Source organism: Lepisma saccharinum, chromosome 14, assembly GCF_977018435.1.
Source record: "Lepisma saccharinum chromosome 14, izLepSacc3.1, whole genome shotgun sequence".
Classification (NCBI taxonomy): domain Eukaryota; kingdom Metazoa; phylum Arthropoda; class Insecta; order Zygentoma; family Lepismatidae; genus Lepisma; species Lepisma saccharinum.
In genome coordinates this window covers 32,716,178-32,738,521 of record NC_139242.1, presented here as the reverse complement: position 1 = coordinate 32,738,521, position 22,344 = coordinate 32,716,178, and the positions used below count along the sequence as shown (strand labels likewise).

The 22,344-nt window shown below is 36.3% G+C and overlaps 1 protein-coding gene across 3 annotated transcripts in view; it reads left to right on the top strand.

The window, feature by feature from the left end:
- Window positions 1–1,215: 1,215 nt before the first annotated feature.
- The window catches only part of LOC145998774 (polypeptide N-acetylgalactosaminyltransferase 1-like), a 30,443-nt gene continuing 9,314 nt past the window's right edge, over window positions 1,216–22,344 (top strand). Inside the window, exons 1-8 of one of the 3 annotated variants that reach the window (XR_014443345.1) lie at window positions 1,216–1,988; window positions 5,650–5,816; window positions 11,217–11,391; window positions 12,113–12,322; window positions 12,561–12,678; window positions 13,835–14,020; window positions 16,257–16,391; window positions 19,285–19,435. Coding sequence is in view for 2 of the 3 variants with exons in the window: in XM_083135356.1 (XP_082991482.1) it covers window positions 1,456–1,988; window positions 5,650–5,816; window positions 11,217–11,391; window positions 12,113–12,322; window positions 12,561–12,678; window positions 13,835–14,020; window positions 16,257–16,391 (1,524 nt within the window). In the remaining variant the exon portion in view is untranslated. The remainder of the gene's footprint in view (window positions 1,989–5,649; window positions 5,817–11,216; window positions 11,392–12,112; window positions 12,323–12,560; window positions 12,679–13,834; window positions 14,021–16,256; window positions 16,392–19,284; window positions 19,436–22,344) is intronic. The other 2 variants (XM_083135356.1, XM_083135357.1) reach the window with 2 other exon arrangements.

The following is a 22,344-nucleotide window of genomic DNA, read 5'->3' as shown; positions in this document are numbered from 1 at the left end:
TGACGTGGGGTAAATACGTCGAACCCTCAATCATTATAGGAGATTTTCCAGACCGGATTACACTACTCACTCGTAGCTCCCCAATTTCCTCACGATGGTGGGTTGCCACCGGTCCCATACACAGGCCGAAAACCCAGAGACCGAACCCATGCCGTATACGCAACCAAAACCTCTTTGTACTGGACGGAAAAAAAAAACATGTTCTATACTTGTACAATTCCTAGTTAGGAAGAACCTTCACAGAACTATTTGATAGCACCTTTACCTCAATTTGGCTAAAAATAGACAAAGCAAGTTCTTTCCCTGTGGTCTTCAATTCGAAATGCCACTTTTCGAGGTTGATGACCAGTTCGACCCCTTTCCCTCGCGACTAAGTGCTGAAAGTGAGGAGAGGGAAATCAGAGGATGGCATCTCCCCCTCCGAAAAAAAAAATATGTAGAATCCCTCTAGTTATGTTCATTTGCATACTAAGCATACCCTGACCCACCGCATTGTCTCCACGTTGATTCATAGAATCATCCCCCCCTTATCCACAAATTAAGACAAACAGCCTCCCCGCCCCTTTCCCAAGCTAGGAATGTTCACTGCGAACACTAGTCTCGCCACCCGCCGAGGACTTTTAAAAGGGTAGTAGCTAAATTATTACTAAATTTTGGTTCTGGGTTAATTTGGTTGGAACATGGATTATTATTGGCGTAAACAAGCGGGGTCGGGTTGTCTGGTTAATTTCCTTCGGGGGATGGGGTTTAATTTTTCAATTGAAAGTTTGACATTTAGTCGAAGTGCTTAGCACAGCGCGCTCAGGTTCGAATCCCTGCGTGGGTATAGGTATTCATTTCCTTGTGAGTGTCCTTTGCCTTTCATCACTTATCTCTTCATCGCCGCGATTACAAAGGTGGCAGGAGAAGCGTCGCTAAATAACAAAAAAAAAAAAGACTAAAGTAATTGATTAGGTCCCTGTTCCCTCCATGAAAAAAACCCTGCTAATGACGTCTATGATGTGGACAAATCACTGAGCAGACGAACTGAATCGGCGAGAGTCTCGGTTCTTGGAGACGCTTATTTTCGCAGCCATGAGAACAGGTGAGAACACTTACCACTTTCAGCAGAAGTGAAGTACGCTCCACTTGCAAATAACCAGCCAATCAGCAGAGAGCTAGGTCCTCCTCCAGTGACGTTACATGCCGTACTTCCTTCTGTGCATATGTCACAATTTCTTACACAGACTACTTGCAGTACAAACCCATTCTTCGTACAATCTGTGTGTCTCTATTGGAGCTAATGTGGAGGACGCGTTACCCAAGTTAGAAATGTACACTTTTGGTATTCTTACCAACGCAAGTTGTTTCAGTGTGGCCTTCATGTGGATCAAGTGGTTGGTGTGAACGAAATAAGTATCAGGTGAAATGTATTTCAGGTGACATCCCTAAACATTGGCAAGAAATTCCGAGACCATGCTAAGACGCTCATTTCGTAGTCGAAGGAGGTACCTGTGTGTGTTTGCGTTTGTTTCAGTCACATTGACTTGTGTGTTACTTTGGTCACAACAAGAATTAAATGCAGAGAATAGGGATGACAGAATTAATGAAATTATTGCGGACAGGTTGGAAGTAAAGGAAAGCGGCGAGGGCGATCAAAATGTGAGAAATGTACCTGTAAGAAGTTCTTCAGTTACTAGTGAACGCTCCTTTGATGATGATCCTTCAAATTCAGTGCTACCGTATGATAAAAATGATCTGGAATCCAGTGTACTTGGTGTTAATATTTCATCAATTAATCGCATAAAACGGCATCGTCAATATGAGTCTATGATAGCAGAGGAGGAAACTGGGATTGTTCCTGGGTTAGGCGAAGGTGGAGTTCCGGCATATTTAAGTGGAAAAGAAGCAGAGATTGCAGAAGAATTAATAAAGAAAGAAGCTTTCAACATTATTTTAAGTAATAAAATTTCATACACGAGATCAGTGCCAGATGCAAGGGACCCTGCGTAAGTAGAATTTCTTATACGAATTTGATGTGATTAAATAGAATTAAGGGTAAATTTCTCGTATCGGACAAACGGATTTCTTCAAATTTACAGGAGAAATTACATACCGAATGCAGTTTCTTTAGACTTGTGGAAGTTCGGAGAAGTGTTTTCTTGCATCGTTCATTGAATTTTGCCGGTAAATCATCTATTTTTCGATATAAATGTGTGACCGATGCACGAAAGCTCTTGCATCCATTTACTTATTTTGTTCAATATATGCTTTCGTAGTTAGGTTAGGCATGCCAGGTTTGGTTCTTTTAGCATTAAAATACAGTCCCTAAATGCATTGTACTAAGGTTCCGATTTGCTTCTACATTAATTCCCACTAGTCTACGATACTTACAGTCGCTTGTCAACGGAAAATACATTGTCCATAAGAAGATTCCACTAAATAACTTTTTTTTCCCCTCGAAATGCAAACAGTGTTCATTACTTCAAGGAAGGTTCGGTACTATTGTAGTATAAGGGAAACACCTATAAATCATATTTTTTACATTGCTAACGTACTATTTTGGAATGCGGAACATTTCCTAAGGTGAAATAATGCATTTCGAAGCGATTTTACAATATCGGGAATTTCTCCATTTTGTTTGAAATTCGGCATACTCACTAAATTAGGGTTCCTAATCACGAATCTGAAGTTAAAATTTGGCGCTCACGTGTCAAACTTGCAAAATAAGAGGGTCAGTCATCGCAACCGACAATGCACAATTGCTCATTATTTATCGCAAGATTTTCCGTTTCGAATACTTACAGAACGAAATATATATATTCCTGATATTACTACGAACCTAAAATTTAACTATGTTTCCTAACCTAACCTAACAACGTGCCAATGGTTCGTGGGGCTAGCGCCAATGGTCCGTGGGGCTAGCCATAATTCAGGAATTTCTATACGTGAGCACCAAATTTTAAGTGCAGATTCGTGATTATGAGACCCAAATTAGTAAGTATCCGAAATTTCAAACACATTGGAGAAATTCCCTGTATTGTTAAATTATACCTGCATTTCTAACCAAGATAATGTCTATTTCTTCTGTACTCTCGTGCAGAAAGCAAATGGCGGCAGAAGAAACAGTGTGTCGGACAGAGATTTTCGCAGAAAACTACATGTTTTCACATTAAAATGGATCAAAACTCGATTCACGAACTTCCAGAATGCTACAGAAAATGATTTCCGTAAGTACTTTCTCCTGTAAATTTGAAGAAATCTGTTTCCCTTATACTATAATGTTACCGAAGGTTCAAATTTCGAGTGACAGTGATTGCCAAAATTCTACGATAAATAGTCTTCCTGCTAGCAGGGGCGCCGACTTGTCAAAAATAATTGGGGGGGGGGGGCTCTGATCACTGAAATAAATTAATGAATGACTCCCTCTCTCTCTAAGTTTTAGCCTCAGTGTTCGAAATCTCATAAAAGCTAGGGGTGTGCGTGATACCGAAAAGTCGGGACCTGGATCGGGAAAAAAATTTCCCATCCCGATCCCGACTTCGGGAAATGATTTCCCGACTTTTCGGGATCCCGAGCAGTCGGGAAGTACCGAATGCTCATTTTAAAATGTTGTTATTTCTCGACGTTTTCTGCATTGTAAATTTCTGGAACTTATCGTAAATTGTTAGTTTTTAATCCAGAAATCACTTAAAGTGAAAATGACGTGTAGAATTCGAGATTTTCAGAGCTTTGGGAAATTTCGAACATTTCCCGTCCCGACCAAGAAAATTCTTTCCTGCACACCCCTAATAAAAGCCCATGAATTCCTCAAAGATATCAATTTTTTTTATTCACAGTTCGAGTGCAGAATATTAATGTTACAAGTTTCGTCAACCATAATAGTAAAATATTCCCAATTTTTCATATCTGCTACCACGGAGCGCAAAACAGATCTCCCTTATATATCAATGATCTCGTTCTGAATGTCATGTGAGAGCCATTTGTAACCCGAACGTCCCATCCACTGCCCTAGCTCATGCACATCATTTTTTGAAACTCTTTTTAGTAAAAAATTTAACAATACTCATAATTACGTACTTAGTATATAGTAATAAGTCATGTGTATTGCTGTCTCTGGTCATAGCCCCCCCCCCCCAAGTTGATGGTTTAACGGTCTCAGCCCCCCAAAGTTGATGGTCTAGAACATTTCAAATGTGTATTTAAAGTTAAGTTCATGTGGCACAATTCAGAGTAAACTTTACAAGAGAAGCAAAATATTACATTAGATTCTCTTAAGCAAAATTATTGGGGGGGGGGGGCCTCTGCCCCAAACAATGCACTCCAATGATATATTTGACATGACGTGCAATAAGCATTTGAACAGAACAGTAAGAGCATAGTGCAGGGAGAAGGCTGGAGTTACGATATATTTTGTGGGTGTGTGTGTCTACAATATGACTTTGTGCTCCAGTGAAGTGTACTTCTTTCATATTAAATTTTAAGGCACTTTTGCATCATTGTAATCCTTACTTCTATTTTTCAAATATTAAATGTTTGTAAAGCTACGCAATCATTGTAATGAGTTAAAAATGATAGTTTTTAGGTGTTGAGCAGTCAGTTCAGTATCTCTACATCTAAGGCTTAGGATTTGTCCTTGTCAGAGCGTGTTCTAGTGCTGACAAACTGTATCATGCCCTAAGATAACTCAGCGTTCCTCTTTCCATTTCTCATTTCCTGTGTTCTTGGGAACTAATCTCTTGTTCGAAACTTTAATGGCCCTGTACCTCTTAATTTTCCACATAAACTTACTTTTTATACTGTGGTACCATTATTTAGTGCAAGTCAATGATAATACATAAGCAATATTTTTTAAAATTAATATTGGTATTGTTACAAAAAAAAATTGGAACAGTGTGACTTCACCATTCTTCAAGTCAGCTAATGCTATTAACCATATGTGGTGGCTCAGTAGCTGATCACTTTGGGCAGTTGAATTTCAATCTTGCCACTGAAATTCCCAGGTTCGAGCCCTTTCTTGGGAATGGGTGTTCTGTGTGAGTGTCCTTTCTTCAATTCCATCTAGGGAACACTCATTCCCTTTGTCAGAATTAGTAAAAAGGGACAGAAACAGGCCTGTAGCCAGAATTTTATTTTGGGAGGGAGGGGTCTCATCACACACACTGGATATGTAACAACAAAAATGGTGTTTATGTGCTTGTAATAACTGTAAGCTGCAAGAAAAATAACTTCTTCCAATATCTATGTACAGTAACCCACCCGACTTACATAATACGCGACTTAACGTAAATATTTTCTTTATTTATTTTTATTTAAATAAATTTTTTATATATTTTTTAAAAATAGCTCAAAATTGCTTGTTTTTTGGCACCATACCTGTAGATATGTTTTTTTTAAATATAAAAAGTATTTTTCTAGTAAACGGCCCTGTAAATTATTTAAAGCCTTTGTACCTGAATTTTAGCATTTTTTAATGATAGTTGCAAGTTATTAACTGCCATGTTTATTTGCAGTTCAATGATGGCCTTTAGGTTTAACATGAATACGCCACTACAGAGGAATGCAAAGGTTTTTTTTTTGTTGTTGTTGTATGAAAGTATTCTTACCTTTACCCTTTACCACAATCCTGTTTTTGAACTGGCTTATTATGTTTCTATTTTTTTTCCACAGATGCAAAGGCCTCACATATGACAATAATTTACCCTCAGCAAGTGTGATCATTATCTTCACAAATGAAGCCTGGAGTCCCTTAATTCGTACTATATATAGTGTTTTGCAGGGATCACCTGAAGAATTTTTGAAGGAGATTATTCTTGTTGATGACTTCAGTGATAGAGGTAGTGTACATTTTTTTGTGATGAGTCTTATATATATATATATATATAGCCTGACCAGTTAAGTCCCGATATGCGCAGATCGCTGCGGAGCACTTCCTATTATGTCATCCTCCCCACCACTCTTCGACGTACTGATCTGGCCTTGAGACTACGAGTGTAGCCAACTCAGCAAGATTAAGCTAAAACAAATGTGACAAACTATTTTTACTGTGTAGATTGTCGGTGCTGGCTCATATCAATTTATCAGTGGTTCATTTGATTTAATCCGGTCTTTGAAAATGCGTGCGGTGCGCAGATCGTAAACTGTAGTATTACGCACGCACGTTAATGTTTATTACGAAGAGAAAGTACTGTGCAAAAAATGACTCAATTTTCTGAATGCGACATCGAGCAGTGGCCGTTTTTTTTTAAAAAACTAAGTGGAGAAGGCAATCTGATAACACGCTTGCCTGTGTTCTTTTTTAAAGCACTGAAATGTTCTTGCTCTTTACTCTTGGCTGTATATTTTTGAAATGCAAAAATCAAATCATGCCGGTCCAACGAAATCCACAATCTGCTCTGGAAAGCCCCTTTGAGGACAGGCCAGAGAAATTGTTTACAATGTTGCAACATATTTGCGAAATCAGGAGTTACATAAACTTAAGTATAGTGTTGTCAGGTCTGCAAGCGCCGCCACGGGAGTATCTAAATGGATGGTTTCTTATGTTTTAAAAGAATTGGATTGGATTGTATGCACAGTAAGACTGGACGTACAGTTTAAAGTGGGATCCGAACCACTATGTGACTCCACCGGGAATCGAACCCGGGATCGCTTGATTACAAGGCGACAACGCTACTGCTGCGCCATCGGGGAGTTCAAGTTTTAAAAGAAGGAAGAGAGTCGTTGGCGAAAGATGAGCTGAAGTTCTGTAGTCCGACAAGTAGAAAACAGCCCAGGAAAAAGCGAATACACATTTTGTTGAAAATCCTCAGACCATTCCGCTCCCTCCAGGTTGCAACACTGCGAACCAATGTCGCTGCAGAGAATGGAGTGGGGAAATGTGGTGTGAGCTGCGCAACTGCTATTTGCAGCATCTTGTTTTTAAACTTGTCAGTGCTATTTAATTGTAATAATAAGTATTATAGTGGGAGTCGATCTTCCAACTAGTCTTTGCATAGTTGGAAATAATACATAAGTAACAGTAAGTAATAATGGTGCTTAATATAATTGTTGAATGAAGTAATAACTTACACTTGGGAATGCTTTTCATTTTGTTGTATTGTGCTAGGTTTACATAATTATTATGCAAGTAATTTTAATGGACAAGATAATTTTGTTATGTATGCTTGTATACCTCTCGTTAAGTCCTTTTTCGTACATTCCAAAAGCAAATGCTCTCTTCTCAGATGTTCTAGAACTCATATGTATGGGTTAGAGGGCTGCAGCGAGAGTTTTTGCTCGAGCATCCAATAGGTTGCGCAGATGACATTAGATGCATACAAACTTGACAGCTTCTTCGCTTGAATGAATAATGCCCAAACAGGCAAAACAATCGGGATAAGCTCAAAGCCCACTAGTTCGTATAACTGTAATTTGTCTCAAATGTGGATCGCGAGGTGAAAGACACAGTGAAATTGAAACTTAAGTGAACATAAATCATCCATGTTAAAATGTAGTTTATCTTACCAGTACATAGCGATATATGAAAATAAAACAAATGATTATGCACTGAAACTACCAGGGTGGATTTTTACATATATATTTCTATGATTATTGTTACATTGAAATGATTCTATTTGATTCCATACACTCAAGCGTTGGAGAGTCGAATGAGTATGAGCGACCAAAAGTGGTCCCATGCAGTACTCTAGTATGGGTCTTGCACACACAGCTGGTTTTAAGGATTAAAATGTATCACAAAAACTTTCAAGCTCGTCTTCCAGGTGGTGTTAGTTATTCATGTAAGTGGTGACACCATTAAAGTGTGCAAACGGTCCCAATGGCTTTCGGCACATGTTCCAGTGAGGTAGGACCTTAAGAGTGGCTGAAACAAATTGAATGCAAAATTCCGACATGTACAGCTGGGAGAACCTGTTGTTGATACCACTTATGTATAATATTAAATCTCAGCGGGAAAGGCAGTATATAGTAGAATATTGGAAACACTTCTACCAGCTAAGTTTTGTTGTTTTTATTTGTTCTAATCTCTTATGTCATTTGTGGATATCCAAGAGAGAATGTGTGTGAATTAGTGGAGTATGCGTTTTAACCACCTGTCTTTCTAAATGGCAGTAACTAAAAATAAGCAGATTACCCCAATTAAGCTAAGTTGATATAAGGAGGACTGAAGGTAAAAAAAAAAAAAAAAAAAAAAAAAAAAGTAAAGTGCTCCCCTGTGCTTAGCACCACGCCATGAAGGCGTATAGGGGGTGTGGGGGTAACGACCCACACTTTCTTGATCCGGTCGTGAGTGGGGGTGATGTGATCAGCATCACGCACCTGACTGCCTTTACCCCCCAGGGTTTCCCCCAGGTACCCATGTTATTCGACGCTGGATGAATGTGAGTGAAAAAAGGATCAAGAGTATACAGAACCAAAAGCTGGTAAAAATACAAATTTTGCAATAATGAATAATGGTAGCATTGAAAGACCCATTTTCAGTTGATGATAACACAGATACAACATAAAATGTAATTCCAGTATTCTATGACTACAAGATAATACGTCTAGGTGAGTATTCCGACAAGAAAAGCTGGTGTACAATTGAAAGGTGCCTTCCTTGTCCTTTCAATATATACGCAGGTGAATAACTAGGACGAACGACGCATAGCTTTATGCACAATTAGGATGGAAAAACACAACAACTTGTAGGATGATGATGAGGGAAAACACTCAAAATCAAACAAATATCACCCTTTTAAAAATCATCATAGCTTAACTGCATGGCTGGGGAGAGACCTGCGCTTGATCGCCAGCTCTGACTTCGAAGGAGACGAAGAAAGTGAGCAGAAACATCTATCGCGACACTTTAGGCTGCTCTCATACTGAACTAGGCTTGTTGGCGGTTCCTCTCTCAAACCTTTAGGCCACCCTCTGTCGTCAGCATCCTCGAGCAAAATCGCCTTCGAAAAATTATACAATCGCAGCTATAACATAAAAGAATCACGAAGACAAAGCGTCCATCCTAATCTTTACCTTCCTGTTTCCTTCGATCACCTTTCATATTCAATTTCATCTGTTCCTTCACCTTGGCTGAACTCAGTGGGCTAATGGGATGCTCTGACCCCTCTCAGGTATGGGTATAGTAATAAAAATACATGTTATAAAATTACTGTTATGTACTAACATCATTTTGACGCAGGCTATGTAAAAGGAAGACTAGATAAATTAACAACATCTGTTTATAAAGAAAGGTCTGCGTCTTCAGTAGGCTTCTTGAAGGGCAATTGTTTTTCTGAAGATGGTTTGTTTTTAAGATTCTTTCATAAATTTATATGTCTTTGTTACAGATCTCCAAGAAACAAGGGACTGAACAAATTTCCTTTTTATCATCAAATCTATGCAACACTTGCAGTTCATATTACATTTACTGAACATGGATCAAGCTGTCACATCCGTTATATAAAATTACCAAGTGCTTGCTTGAAACTTTCTGAACTCTCCCCGACATAAGGAAGTATAACTATAACTTGACTGGTAAAACTTTAAGTATTGACTCCGATTTAATATTAATAAGTTGTTCCAAACTAATTGGACAATATGGTCTGGGTTAAAGATATGTGAAGAAATACAAACCTGCGATAATTCGGAAAAATATTAGAGACATCGACTTGATAACGGGTATGGCAACTTGTTAGCATGTTCATATGGTGAACCTAACCATGCCAGGTATCAATAATGAATAACCTGATAAATATTTACTAATAATGGAGACAAAACAATCTGAACTTATTCTTCCGTATTATGGCATGTTAGCATGTCCACAGGGCGAACCTACTCATACGGCAGAATAACAATAAGTTCTGATATACGAGTTAAATTTAACATTATTATTCGAAGATTTAATTTAAAATGTCAGAGAACTTCAAAGTGCAATTTAAATGAACTTGTTCTTTTGTATGGTGACATGTTAGCATGTCCACAGGGTGAACCTACACCTACCCATACGACAGAATAACAATGTCTCTAAGTCAATTTGAGAACAAGGACTGAGTTCTTGAACCCTCCCATAAAGGGAGCTGACTATTTAAGATGTTAATCCATTGGATTTGGTGATGAAAATTCCCCAGAATTAGGTTTCGAGGCTGTATTTTATACCTCCACATGTCAAGCAGAGTGCCTCCCGTGACATAAAAGATAAACATACAGCTGTGATATAGAGAACTAATTTGTGTACAATGGCAATATTTTAAAGATTAAACAGTATGTTCCATAAGGTTGATTTTTCTATGCCTAAAACAACAATTATAACCCTTGACGTTTCTATAATATTCTCTATTACAAACTTGTCACATTTTTAAAGAATTGCTTTTGAATGTACATAAGGCTCATGATACAAATAACCTGAAATTTAGCTCTTATGGCTTTCATAATTTTTTATTCTAAAACTGAGAACATATTTTTAACTAATTGTCAACAATTAAAGAGTTTGCATTCATGACACTCACAAATAGCAAACACGAAACTTTTCAAAGACATAATTATGTAACTAGGTCGACCATTAAATATCATAACTTTTATAAAGTTTATGGTGAATATAAGAAGCAAAAATATTAAGAATAACACTAAATATGACCAAATCTTTGATAGGATTCGGGAGGATCATGTCACAATGTATGTAGTACCAGCATTCGATAAGTTACCTTTGCTTCAAAAATTAACACGTTACTATTAATTTTGAACATAATATATTATATGTGTTTTCTGTATTAGAATCTTAAGCATAGCAGCTGTAGTTGTTTTGAGATCTTAACTAACCGTGTAAATTAATGAGAAGACATTTTCAGTATGACTCCATTCACTGGTGGGCTCCACTTTACTGAGGGATAGAGTAAGCTGATACCTGCTTCACCAAGAGTGCAAGATATCAAGTCCCTTTCATATGGCTTTTATTTGTGCTGTGATCCCTTTCCAGCCCCTGATTTCATCTTTAATCATGACATTTGAGGTTCAGTCATGTGATTTTAGAATTACTTTTAGAGTCTGATTAGGGGCTTGTCATTGTTACTGACTTCATCGGTTGTACAGTCTCGGACACTTCTATGTTGTAACGATCCCATTGGAAGTCAAAGGGATTGTTATAATCCAGAAGTGTCCATGACTGTACATAAGATATTTGCATTTGTTTTTCTATCGGTGTTTCAATTTTCCAAAAGAGAATGTCATGAAAATGAGAAAGTGTATGTTTTTGTTAATTCCAGTTGAACTTCAGGAGAAGCTTGAGTACTATATTGAAACACGTTTCTCCAAGAAAGTTCGACTCCATCGCCTCAAGGAACGGTCAGGGTTAATTCGAGCCAGACTTGCTGGTGCCAAAATTGCTCAAGGGGATGTTCTTATATTCCTGGATTCTCACTGCGAAGTAAATATAAAGTGGTGAGTACTAATCAAGAATAAGGGAATGTGATTGTACTTTGATTTGTTTTTTCCCTTCAAGAACAAGGTGCAAGGTTACTAATGTGGTTGCCATCTTGAACTCAGTTGCAAAGGACTAGCCACATGATTTCAAGGTTGTGTGGGAGGTCTCATAGGTGTATGGAGAGGGAAGGGATGTATGTTGAATATTTAATAATAATATGGTGTTTATCTGAAAAATTTAATGCGCTATACATAATTGCTTGTGGATTGAAGCAAATTTCAATATTTTTTTTGACATTGAGTAAAAATTAAACATTATTTATGTATAATTAGGGAGCCGCAGTGGTCTATTCGGTAGGGCATCCCCTGGGTTCGATTCCCAGGGTAGGTGATCTAAGGTGGCTCTAGGGCTCACCCAGCCTCATCTAAATGGGTACTTGGCAAACAGAGGGTAAAGGCAGCCAGAGCATGGTGCCGATGACACACCTCCAACATGATCGAGATCGATAGAATGTGTGTGGACTTACCCCCACATCCCCCTAGATGTGCCTGATGGCATGGTGCAAAGTGCATGGGGAGCTCTACCATACATAATTAGATATATGCAGCACAGAAATATATTGGAACAATCTGTTTGCAGTGTTTATGCTGCCTCATTGACTGAGCACTGTAAAGTTATGGTGGAAGTCATGGATTTTTATTTTGCATCTTAATTTAGTTTTCTTAATTATTTTCTTAGGTTGGAACCATTGCTGCAGAGGATAAAAGAAAAAAGAGATGCTGTGCTTGTGCCAATTATAGATGTGATAGATGATAAAACCTTAGAATATTACCATGGGAATGGGAAATTCTTTCAGATAGGTGGCTTCACGTGGAGTGGCCATTTCACTTGGATCGATGTGCCACCCTGGGAGGAGCAGAGAAGAAAAGTTTCTACAGGCCCTACAAGGTACGTAATATAGTTATATAATAATAATAATAACAGTAATATAATTAAAACAATATGGCTACCATCCAAGAGACCTGGATATAATCACGGGTGATTTTTAAGGTATTTTCTCATTTTCAAGTACTCAGTGTTCTCATTTCTTCTTACTCATTTTGTTTCATATTTATAATTTACATTCTGTCCTTCTGTATGAATTATTATATGCAAATATATATTTTTTTTTTATAATTATTTTCAGAACTCCGACCATGGCAGGTGGACTGTTTGCTATTGACAGAAACTACTTTTGGGAAGTTGGGTCCTATGATCCGGAGATGGATGTGTGGGGAGGAGAGAATTTAGAAATGTCATTTAGGGTAAGTGCAGGAAAGTGGTTTTAGTCTTCTACAAATTAAGTTTCTACTATTTTTTCCCCCTATTCCATGATTGGAAAGAAATAAAGTAAATCTAGTTAATGCGAGCAGTAATTTCTAAGGCTGAGCCAATACCTATATGATGCTCTAATTGGATCGCACAGATGCCAATACTGATGCTTGAAAATTACAGTAATTAAAAGCTGTTTAAAATACTGAATAATATTAGTAGGTGAGCATTCCACTTTAACGATACACATCAATTGACATCAGTTTTGCTTCAAAATATTCAAGAATTATATCAGAATAGCAAAATAAATTAAAACTTTGAATTTTTCATAACCTCCAGGAAGTGTTGTGTGATATTTTTGAAGACCTGAGAAAGCCCTAAATGCTGGAAATGTATCCGCCAGTATCTGCAAATAAAATCCATTTCAGAGTTTCCAATATGGTACATTGGTATCAGCTCAACCTTATGATTGTGTCATTGTGTGTGAAATGCAAACCATCAAAATATACAGTGGCTCGTTTTAGCTTTTCATGTTTAATATAGTATTACGTATTCATTTACATTCATGAGAGTAACAGAATAAAATATTTATTTACTTGAAAAAAATTTCAACTTTGCTTGAAAAAAATTTTGCTTGATTTAGTTCAAGCTTGTGGGTAACTGAATGCTTAGTGCTCTTCCCTCTGATGTGGGCAGTCCTGGGTTTTATCACTGCTGGAAATTTTGTTTTAGACCAAATTTTGTGATCACTACTAGGAAGGTGATTGAAGGTAAAAGTAGCCGAATCCTGTCTTGAAAGCCATTGACAGACTTAAGGGTTGTTGCACCACAGTTTTTAGTAGTGTGGATTTTGACACCATTCACAAACTGCTGTTTGTTTGGACCCAGATGTAGATTTTTGCTCGGAGCACAGAATTATATGTATTTGTATTATTTAGTGTCACATTTGTACCACAATTGGCTAATTGTGACGAATGATGCTCAGATGAAATTGATGAACCCAGGAATATTCCTCTACCAGGAAACATGTGATTACAAGATGACAGTTTTTATGTGTGACAGACCATCATTATTACACTAAGAAATAAATTGATTGTATCATGAGATTAATTTAAAATATGTTATTAATTTGTTTGCAAATCTTTACAGGTGTGGCAGTGTGGTGGCACTCTAGAGACGATCCCTTGTTCTCGTGTTGGCCACATATTTCGTAACTTTCACCCTTATACTTTCCCTGGAAATAAAGACACTCATGGAATCAACACAGCTCGTTTGGTAGAGGTCTGGATGGATGATTATAAAAGACTGTTTTACCTGTATCGTCCAGATCTTGAGGTCAGTATATTATACTTTGTAATTCATATGTATTGTGTTCAAGATTTTACTTTGATTGCTTGATTTGGTGTTTTTAAGTTCACCGTATGCACATTAAGGCTAATCGGGACTGGACCTGCAGTTTAAAGTGGGATCCGAACCACCATATGCCTCCACCGGGTATTGAACCTGGGACCCCCTGATTACAAGGTGACGATGCTACCACTGCACCATTGCGGAGGCACCAATATTTTACTTTGACTACTATCTTTTATCTGTATGTCTTGTTATGTGTGGAGACTTATCTTAGTTTTAGGATAGACAGGTACACTTAATGCCTAGTGATACATTTGAGAAGAGTCGAAAGCTCATGCTATTTTTGTTTAGGTGAAGGATAGGTTGGAAATACTTTCATGCTAGGACTTAAAGAAAAGTTTGGAGTTTGATGCCGCAGACATGGCTACCAGACAAAACTAATGTTATATGAAACAATATAGGAAATACCTCAAGCTCTAATACTAAGATGGCGAAATGGGAAGACATCGTCATTTCATTCAATGCTTGATCCTTAGAGGCACGTATTTTTGGTAAATAAAAAAGCAAAATTTCGGTATGAAAACAGAGCAATTTCGGGTTCAAAAGCGGTAAGTAAAATAAAGTTTTGGTGTTATATAATCCTAAATTTGATATAAAAACTGCACTTATTACACAAAATAAACTTATCCCTTCTAATAGCACATTTATGTAGTTACCAGAGTATTAAGTTTATTCCTGTGTAAGGATTCCATTTTCAAATATTTACAGCAGAATTTATAAATTTTCCGTGAATTGCATAACTCACAGGATACTTCAGACTTCAGAAAGTGTTGTGTCGGTATATAAACGGTAAATTTCGTGTTTATGTTTAAGAGTCAATTTCGCATTTTGCAGTTCATTTCGCATTATTTCGTGACAAAACAGGGTAGAAAATGCACCTCAGACCTTTCAGAAACATGAAAAATGAACATTACAGCATGTTATTTCATATTTCGTGTTTTCGTCAAAAAATAAATTTGCATGCCTCTATTGATCCTATGTCTTCTTGTATTTGAAGAAGAGGGTAGGAAAATGTGATCAATGGTTGTGTCCAATTTATGAAGATAGTGTTGGTTCTTTGAAAAGTTAATAGTTGATAAGATTGATAGATATAATTTATTTTACTTTGTTTTTCTTCCACTTTTGGCTAATTGTGAAGACCAGGATGAATGGTGATAAGGGAATGAAGGGACAATCACAAAACATTTAGAGACGACACAACATGAGCCCCGTAGAGGATTATACTGGCTGCGAGTCTAGTCACCAGAGCCTCGCTAGTCTGCAAAATGTACTACGTGGAAGGGAGGTTGACATGTGGGTGGGTGTCTTTGGAGAGGGTCATCCCTTATACTGCAAGAGTTTGATGAAAGAACACTAACTATAGTAGGATGAAATCTGTACTAATTATACCCTGTTCCATCTATCTCTGAAGCAAGGCTGTGCATAGCGTCAGAGAAGGGGAGGAAATCAAGTGGGCAGAGTGAAGCAGTACATGTTGCTGCGAAGGCTGATAATTGCAGTCGCTTGTTCCCCCTCCACATAATAACATTCCCTCTCACGTGTTCATTAGGAGAGCTGTCTCGCTTCACTACCTGTGCAGAGACTTTGTTTTTGTTTGCCTACTCCAGACATAGCTGGGACAGGGTATAATAACTGCACAGGTGAAAACTGAGCCAAGATTTTTTTCTCAATTTTTTTCAAATTCACTGAACAGTTTTCTCAATATGAACTCTTATAAAATTCTTCATCGAATACTTTTTCTGTTCATAGAACATAATTGTTTCATTTTGTCCAGTGGACAAGTGGACTTGGAGGTTATCAGTAAATACAGAATAACACCCAGTATGAAGCAAAACATTTGAAAATTATGAATGCTTTATTAGCAGCTAAGACTCCCCCATTCCCTATTTTATCTTCTATGGTAAGGACATGCAGCTTTCAGCATGCATGATAAAAAATACAGCATTTGTTTGTGCACAGCATCAAAAAGAATTAACAATGGTGGAGATTAAGATTAAAGGTAATTAAGATAAATCTCCATTAATTCTGATATTTATTATTATTTTCAGAATTTCTGCCAAAATACCAACAAAATTTTTTATATAGTGAGTATTCAAAGAGAAATTTATCAGCTTTATTATATGTATTTAAGTCAGCATTTCCATTTTTTTCTTCTTTTCAGAACATTGATTTCGGTGATGTAAGTGGAAGGAAGGAGCTAAGAAACAGACTGAAGTGCCATAGCTTCAAGTGGTATTTAGACAATGTAATCCCTCAGAAGTTTATTTTAGACGAGAACGTTCAGGCTTATGGTCGGGTAAGCAGTAATGCATTTTCTTACATAATTCACTGACTGTACAAGTTTTTAAACTTTAAAACCAGCTTTCTGTGCTTAGTCCATGCAACACCATGCCACTCAAGTAATATGGTGCAAAATCAAGGAATGTTCAGAGAATGCTTGAAGTACTAATCTTGAAGCCCCCTTCAAGTCAGAGAAATTCAAAATGAAAGTAAGAGATTTTGTGAAGTTGGTTATTCATATGCATATTTATGAAATGTGCATGCCCAAAAGCAGTTAAGTTGCATGCCTTCCAGCCCATACTATTGGGTGGGATAGATTAATTGATACTCTGTTTGTATTGACAATTGGCATACATATTTATTGCCATAAGGATCCTGAATATCTATAAATTGCCTGTACTTTTGTGCAAAATTCTACTATTTTAATTATTTTTAAAAAATTAATATATACATATAATTTATGCATACTTGTTTTGCTTGCAAGTAAATCTCTAAATATGCAGTTCTTTTTGCAAAACAAAACCAATTGCAGTCACATGATTACTGTATTGTACATGCATACATTAAGAATGAACCGTTCAGGTTTTTCATGGAACATTTGTTATTAGTTATTACATATTCGATTGGTAGAATGTTACTTATGGATATCAGTAAATTTTGTATAGTTATTGGCAAAGTTTCGTGTGTACATATTTTTAATTTTCCCCCTTGTGTTTAATGTTTTGACTCTGAAAGTTATTTCATAAAATATCTGTCCTGGCAGTTTCAGCCCGCAATCATCTATTTCATTTCATATATCACTGTGTGTTGGTAAGATATACTAAACTACATTTTAACATGAACATAATGGCTATGTTTACTTAAGTTTCAATTTCACTTCATGATCCATACTTGAGGGTCCACTACCACAGGCAAATTGCAGTTATATGTGTACTACTGGGTTTCCAGTGTATACCACTCGTTTTGCCTGTCTGAGTGTTATTTGCTCGAGCGAAGAAGCTCAATTGCAAACACTATCTAGCATCATCTGTGCGAACTATTTGGCACGCTCGAGTGAAATCTCACTGCAGCACTGTAATCTCTCTTTTTTTAAAAAAAAAAGTGGTATGGAGTTAATTATATGCTGAAATGTAACAAAGTCCTGGTGAAAAAAAAAGTGTGAACCTACATTGCTCTTTCCGCTTCTATTACTAACTTGTTACCAAAAGCAAACTGACATATCTTAACTTTTCAGGTCTTAGAATATCAGAATGATTCTTCGACGTAAGTGTCATTGGTGAAAACTCAGACATACAAAAGGTTCAGTGGAACCTAAAGCTTAAGCATGCTTGTATTCTGCACAATACCAGATGTACAAACATAACAAAATTATTAAGAATAAGTATTGTAAGTGATAAGTTTTCACTTTTAGTACTGTTTATGGTGCATTCTTGAACAAAACACTATATCCACCATTTTGAACAGTCTTCCCGAGGTGTGAAGGGTGATGTTGGGATGGTTATAGGTTAGTTTTGATTTTTATCTTCTTCTTTGAGTTTCCCTCACCCCCCCCCCCCCGCCCAATTTTATATCTTTTCTTATTTGGTTTGTACATGCACCATCTGTATTCTATTATTGTGTATTTCTTAAATAGGAATTGTAGCTTTCCTGGCAACGTGATTCGAACAGATGTTCTCATGTTACCAGTCTGGCTAAGCCTGCATTTATTTCCAGTGTTTTGAGCCGTATCCATTGCCCAAGAAGGCATGAACCTCTTGGTTCATGGAATTCACTTCTTGATAAAAGCATGACATCTGCCAATGATACACTGATATCCAGAGAGATATATCACAGGACACAGTCTAAAACCCATCCCATGATCCTTGCATATTTATTAGGGATGGGACAGATTTATCGGTACTCTCAGTATCAGCCAATATAGGCATTCGGTTTATCTGTAAAATTACCGAATATTTTACCGATCCCAATATATCTATAAATATCTTATAATGTGTTGCAAAATTCTGCCATTTTGTTGTTATTTTTATTGATAATCTCCATGCCTTACTTTTTAAAAAGTTCTCACCTGGAAACTCATATTTATTAAGAACCATTTAGGTTATTCAAGGACGATTTGGAATTCTATATCAGATCTGTAGAATATTAGGTATTGGTAAATTTTATATTGGTACTTTATCGGTATTAGCCAAAATTTCATATTGGCCCATCCTTTATTTATACGTGTACTTGACCTTCACTAAACATTCTCTGATGATGAGATCAATGTATGTGCTCAAAATATTGGAAAAAATTGGAAATAAACACTGACATGCATGTTTCTATAAATTGCTTGTTACTCACTAAAGCTTGGATAAAGTTTCTGGTTCAAGTTCATCTGTTTTTCAGTAAAATATTGAACAAGTCTTTGATATTTAATTTTGTGTATCCTTTCAAACAATTTATAAATTTACACATTCTTATTTGGTAATTTTTCTATTGGATATTGGGATAGCCGTATCCCCCCTGCTTTTTTTTTCTTTCTTTTTTTTACTCTTTGCTGTCAAAAATTGTGTTCATTATATCTAGATGAAATGTCTTGTTTTGATTGGTCAATAGGTGCATGAGTATATTCCTGAATTGTGTGAAGGTGGTTTAGTTCTGTTTATGGTATAGTAGTAACTTTTATGGAGTGCATATTTAATAATTTTTTAAGTTCTTGAGTAATGCATAAAAGGGAATCCAGTCAATTATGTATGTACTAAATATAGGTAACTTGTGGATGAAAACGTATCACTTACATTATCTATTTTTAGTAATGTTGGCACAAGTCATAAGCTATGCATTAATAACTGTTTATAAATTTAAAAATTACCATGTGAAATGCAAATTAATATTTGTATATTGTGTTTAAAGCTGTGTGTTATTTGCAGGTTTGTAGCTGTAGTTGTGACATAGGAAATGCATTTCTCTTCTCTATCAAAGCAACAGAACTTCCTTTATAGGTGAAGGGATTGTGGATCTGAAGGTGGTGGTTGGTTCAGATAATCCCCTCCCCCTCTTAAAATACTAAATTTTTAACAGGTTTGTGTTGTACTAACCCCATAATCCATATTATGTACATTATGTAATTATATATTTATTATTATTAATATATTTTTAAAACAAAACTAACAATTCATCATGGAATTTAACTTGATGTGGGAAGATAGTCAGAACACTAGACATGAGGTCCAGTTCTTCCAGATAATGCATTGTTCAATTAACATTAATTAAGATATGGTTTGTCTTGGGCTTCATATTTTTTTGTGTGGATGACAGTTGCATCATATCTTAGGGAGAAAAAGAAAAAATCGTGCATGTTGTATATGTAGCTTTGAATATGGTATGCACATTGAACCATATCCTTCGTGGGATATGACGAGATAATTGCAAGTAACAGAAAATACTTATCTTTAGCAAGTAATTTAGCAATCAAACATTCAATACATAATCTGTGAAATTTTACAAGTACATTACGGTAATGGATTATGTTTGAATGACAGCTAACTCTTGTGTAGTTAAAAGTGACATATATTTAACTAAAATTGTGTAGCAAGAAGTTCCATCATTGTTACAAGCATACGGACAAAGCATGCCTGCTGTGATTCAATTCTATGGCCATGGTACTACTACAAAATTTGTTACATTTTACCCCGAATTCGGGGAAGATAAAGCTTGGTAAAAATGAATAAAATTCTTCTCAGGTGATGTTTCACTACCAAGTGATTCATTACTTGTAATACAAAAGTAGCTTAAAGTTGAATTTTGAAGACATTGTTTGAAACTCTGTTGCCACATATAGATATAGATGCAATGTATAATGAATGCATGAAAAAAAGGATTGCTTTTTTTTTTTGCAGAAATGAAAACTTACAAATATACCTTTTCATTAATTCTGCTGCTTTTAAAGGTGTAATGTAATTTTTTTTAAAAAAAATCCAACTTTGTCATTACATTCGTATAGTTATCACATGAGTCAAAATCTTAAAAGTTCCATACAAATTATATGACACACTTTATGCAGATCAAATTTACATCAGGTATCGACTATTATTTACAAAGTAATCTCAAGGGTGCAACACGGATCAAGTGGGCTTCACAACACAGTTTTTGTAATTTTTAAAGTTGACACCTCCTTCATACTTTTGCACCAGTGAAGAACAGTGGTTTCTTGCCCTCTGGAAGCCTAAAACGTATGTAAATTCACTTTCAAATGAAAATTCAATATATCTATGCATGATTACCATGCTAGCAAGTTCACGAATGGAGGGAGAAGTATGACAATGGCTTCAGTTTGCAGGCAGATGGGTGGAAAGACTTTCGCAATGGGTCGTAAGTGACTGCTTTACATCCTAAAGATTCTTCTCCCGAGATATAGAGGCACTAACTCAACACTTGAAAATACATGTGGATCAACAATGGATATATACTAAAATGCTGTAAATTTGTGCAACTCTACATGCAGAAATCGACTAGATAAAAAGAAAAAAAACTAAAACAAATTAAGGTTTTCATTTGTACATAATTATTTTTAACATGTGGTTTTTGGTTAGGTTTGGAAAGATGAAAGATATGCATCATGAAAAAGGAATAGCATGTGCAGTATTCATCCTTATGTCATCACTACCTCAGCCTTCATATCATTGTCACCTGTTGCTCAACTAAGAGGATCCTATGGTAGTACACCTTGGGATTTGCTTGCTTGAGGCTCTTGTTCCAAGACCTCTGCGGGGCTTGTGGGTTGCCTTGTCTGCCTGTACCATATCACAGCCTCTGCTTTTATAAATTGTCAAGTCATTTTAATACTAAACATTTTAAATTTGTTCTTGATATATAATGTTTTAGCATGCTGCTAATAAGGAATCGTTCTCCATAATGTTATTTTTCTAATCCATTTAGATTTTGCTACAGGGCTTCAGTCTCCGTATAAGGGAAGGGTGCAAGTAACCTCAGTACTCGAGCACCCATTATAATTTTAAATAATCAGATATGGGTAATACTAGGTCAATGGAAATCATGTGGCAATATTGACTCCTTGGTTCATTTACTCTACGTAATTAAATAATTAACAAACTAGAACAAAATAATCTAAGACATAGCAACTGCATACTTGTTTTTTTATTCAAAAGTAAGTTAGTATATGAATAGTGTATGTAGTGATCAATGTAAACATAGTGTGAGATGGATATATTGTGCTGCCTCAATTTCTATAGTTATGAAAATATCTTTAAAAAATCCCTCATTCTTTTTCTTTCCGTACGGAACTTTACTGTGGCAATAAGATTAAAACCTTGCCACTCCTTCATTTTCCCAGTACTCATTGTGCTTTGGTGTAATTATTAGTATTTAACCATAGAAAACAAAATTCCACGAAACAACATAGACGATTTAATCGGTCAGAATGAACCGCGCATCCCCTGTGCTAGTAACTTCCTAGGTTTCAGAATGGGAGGTCCGTAACAGTTGGACAATCGGCTACCTTGTTCGTGTGCATCTGTATGGGAGGGTGCGTCGTAATTTTTATAAGGTTTTTGTGATAATGTAAGTTTCCTTTGTGATATGTGAACTTGTGTCTTTCCGTATATTTTTGTTCTAAATAATATGTTTGTGTGTTTGCTGAAAGGAAGATTGCAGAAAAAGATGAGTTTGTTTTTAAGTCCACTTTTTGCACAGGAAAGCTAATCGGAACTGGACCTGCAGTATAAAGTGGGATCCTAACCATTATGTGTGCATCCAGTATTGACCCCGGGACAAAATGCTATTAGGAAAATTAGTAGAAGAATCATACTCATAATCATACTGAATATACATCCTAGCACTAAAAAGGTTCCTTCTCCACGTAGAAGCATAGCGTTTTCCAAATTCTAAATTTTCAAACTGTAATATTCAAATTGTATCTAAAGATAATCTGTTCGCCGGTTACGTGGAGATAGGTAATTAACTCTGATAAA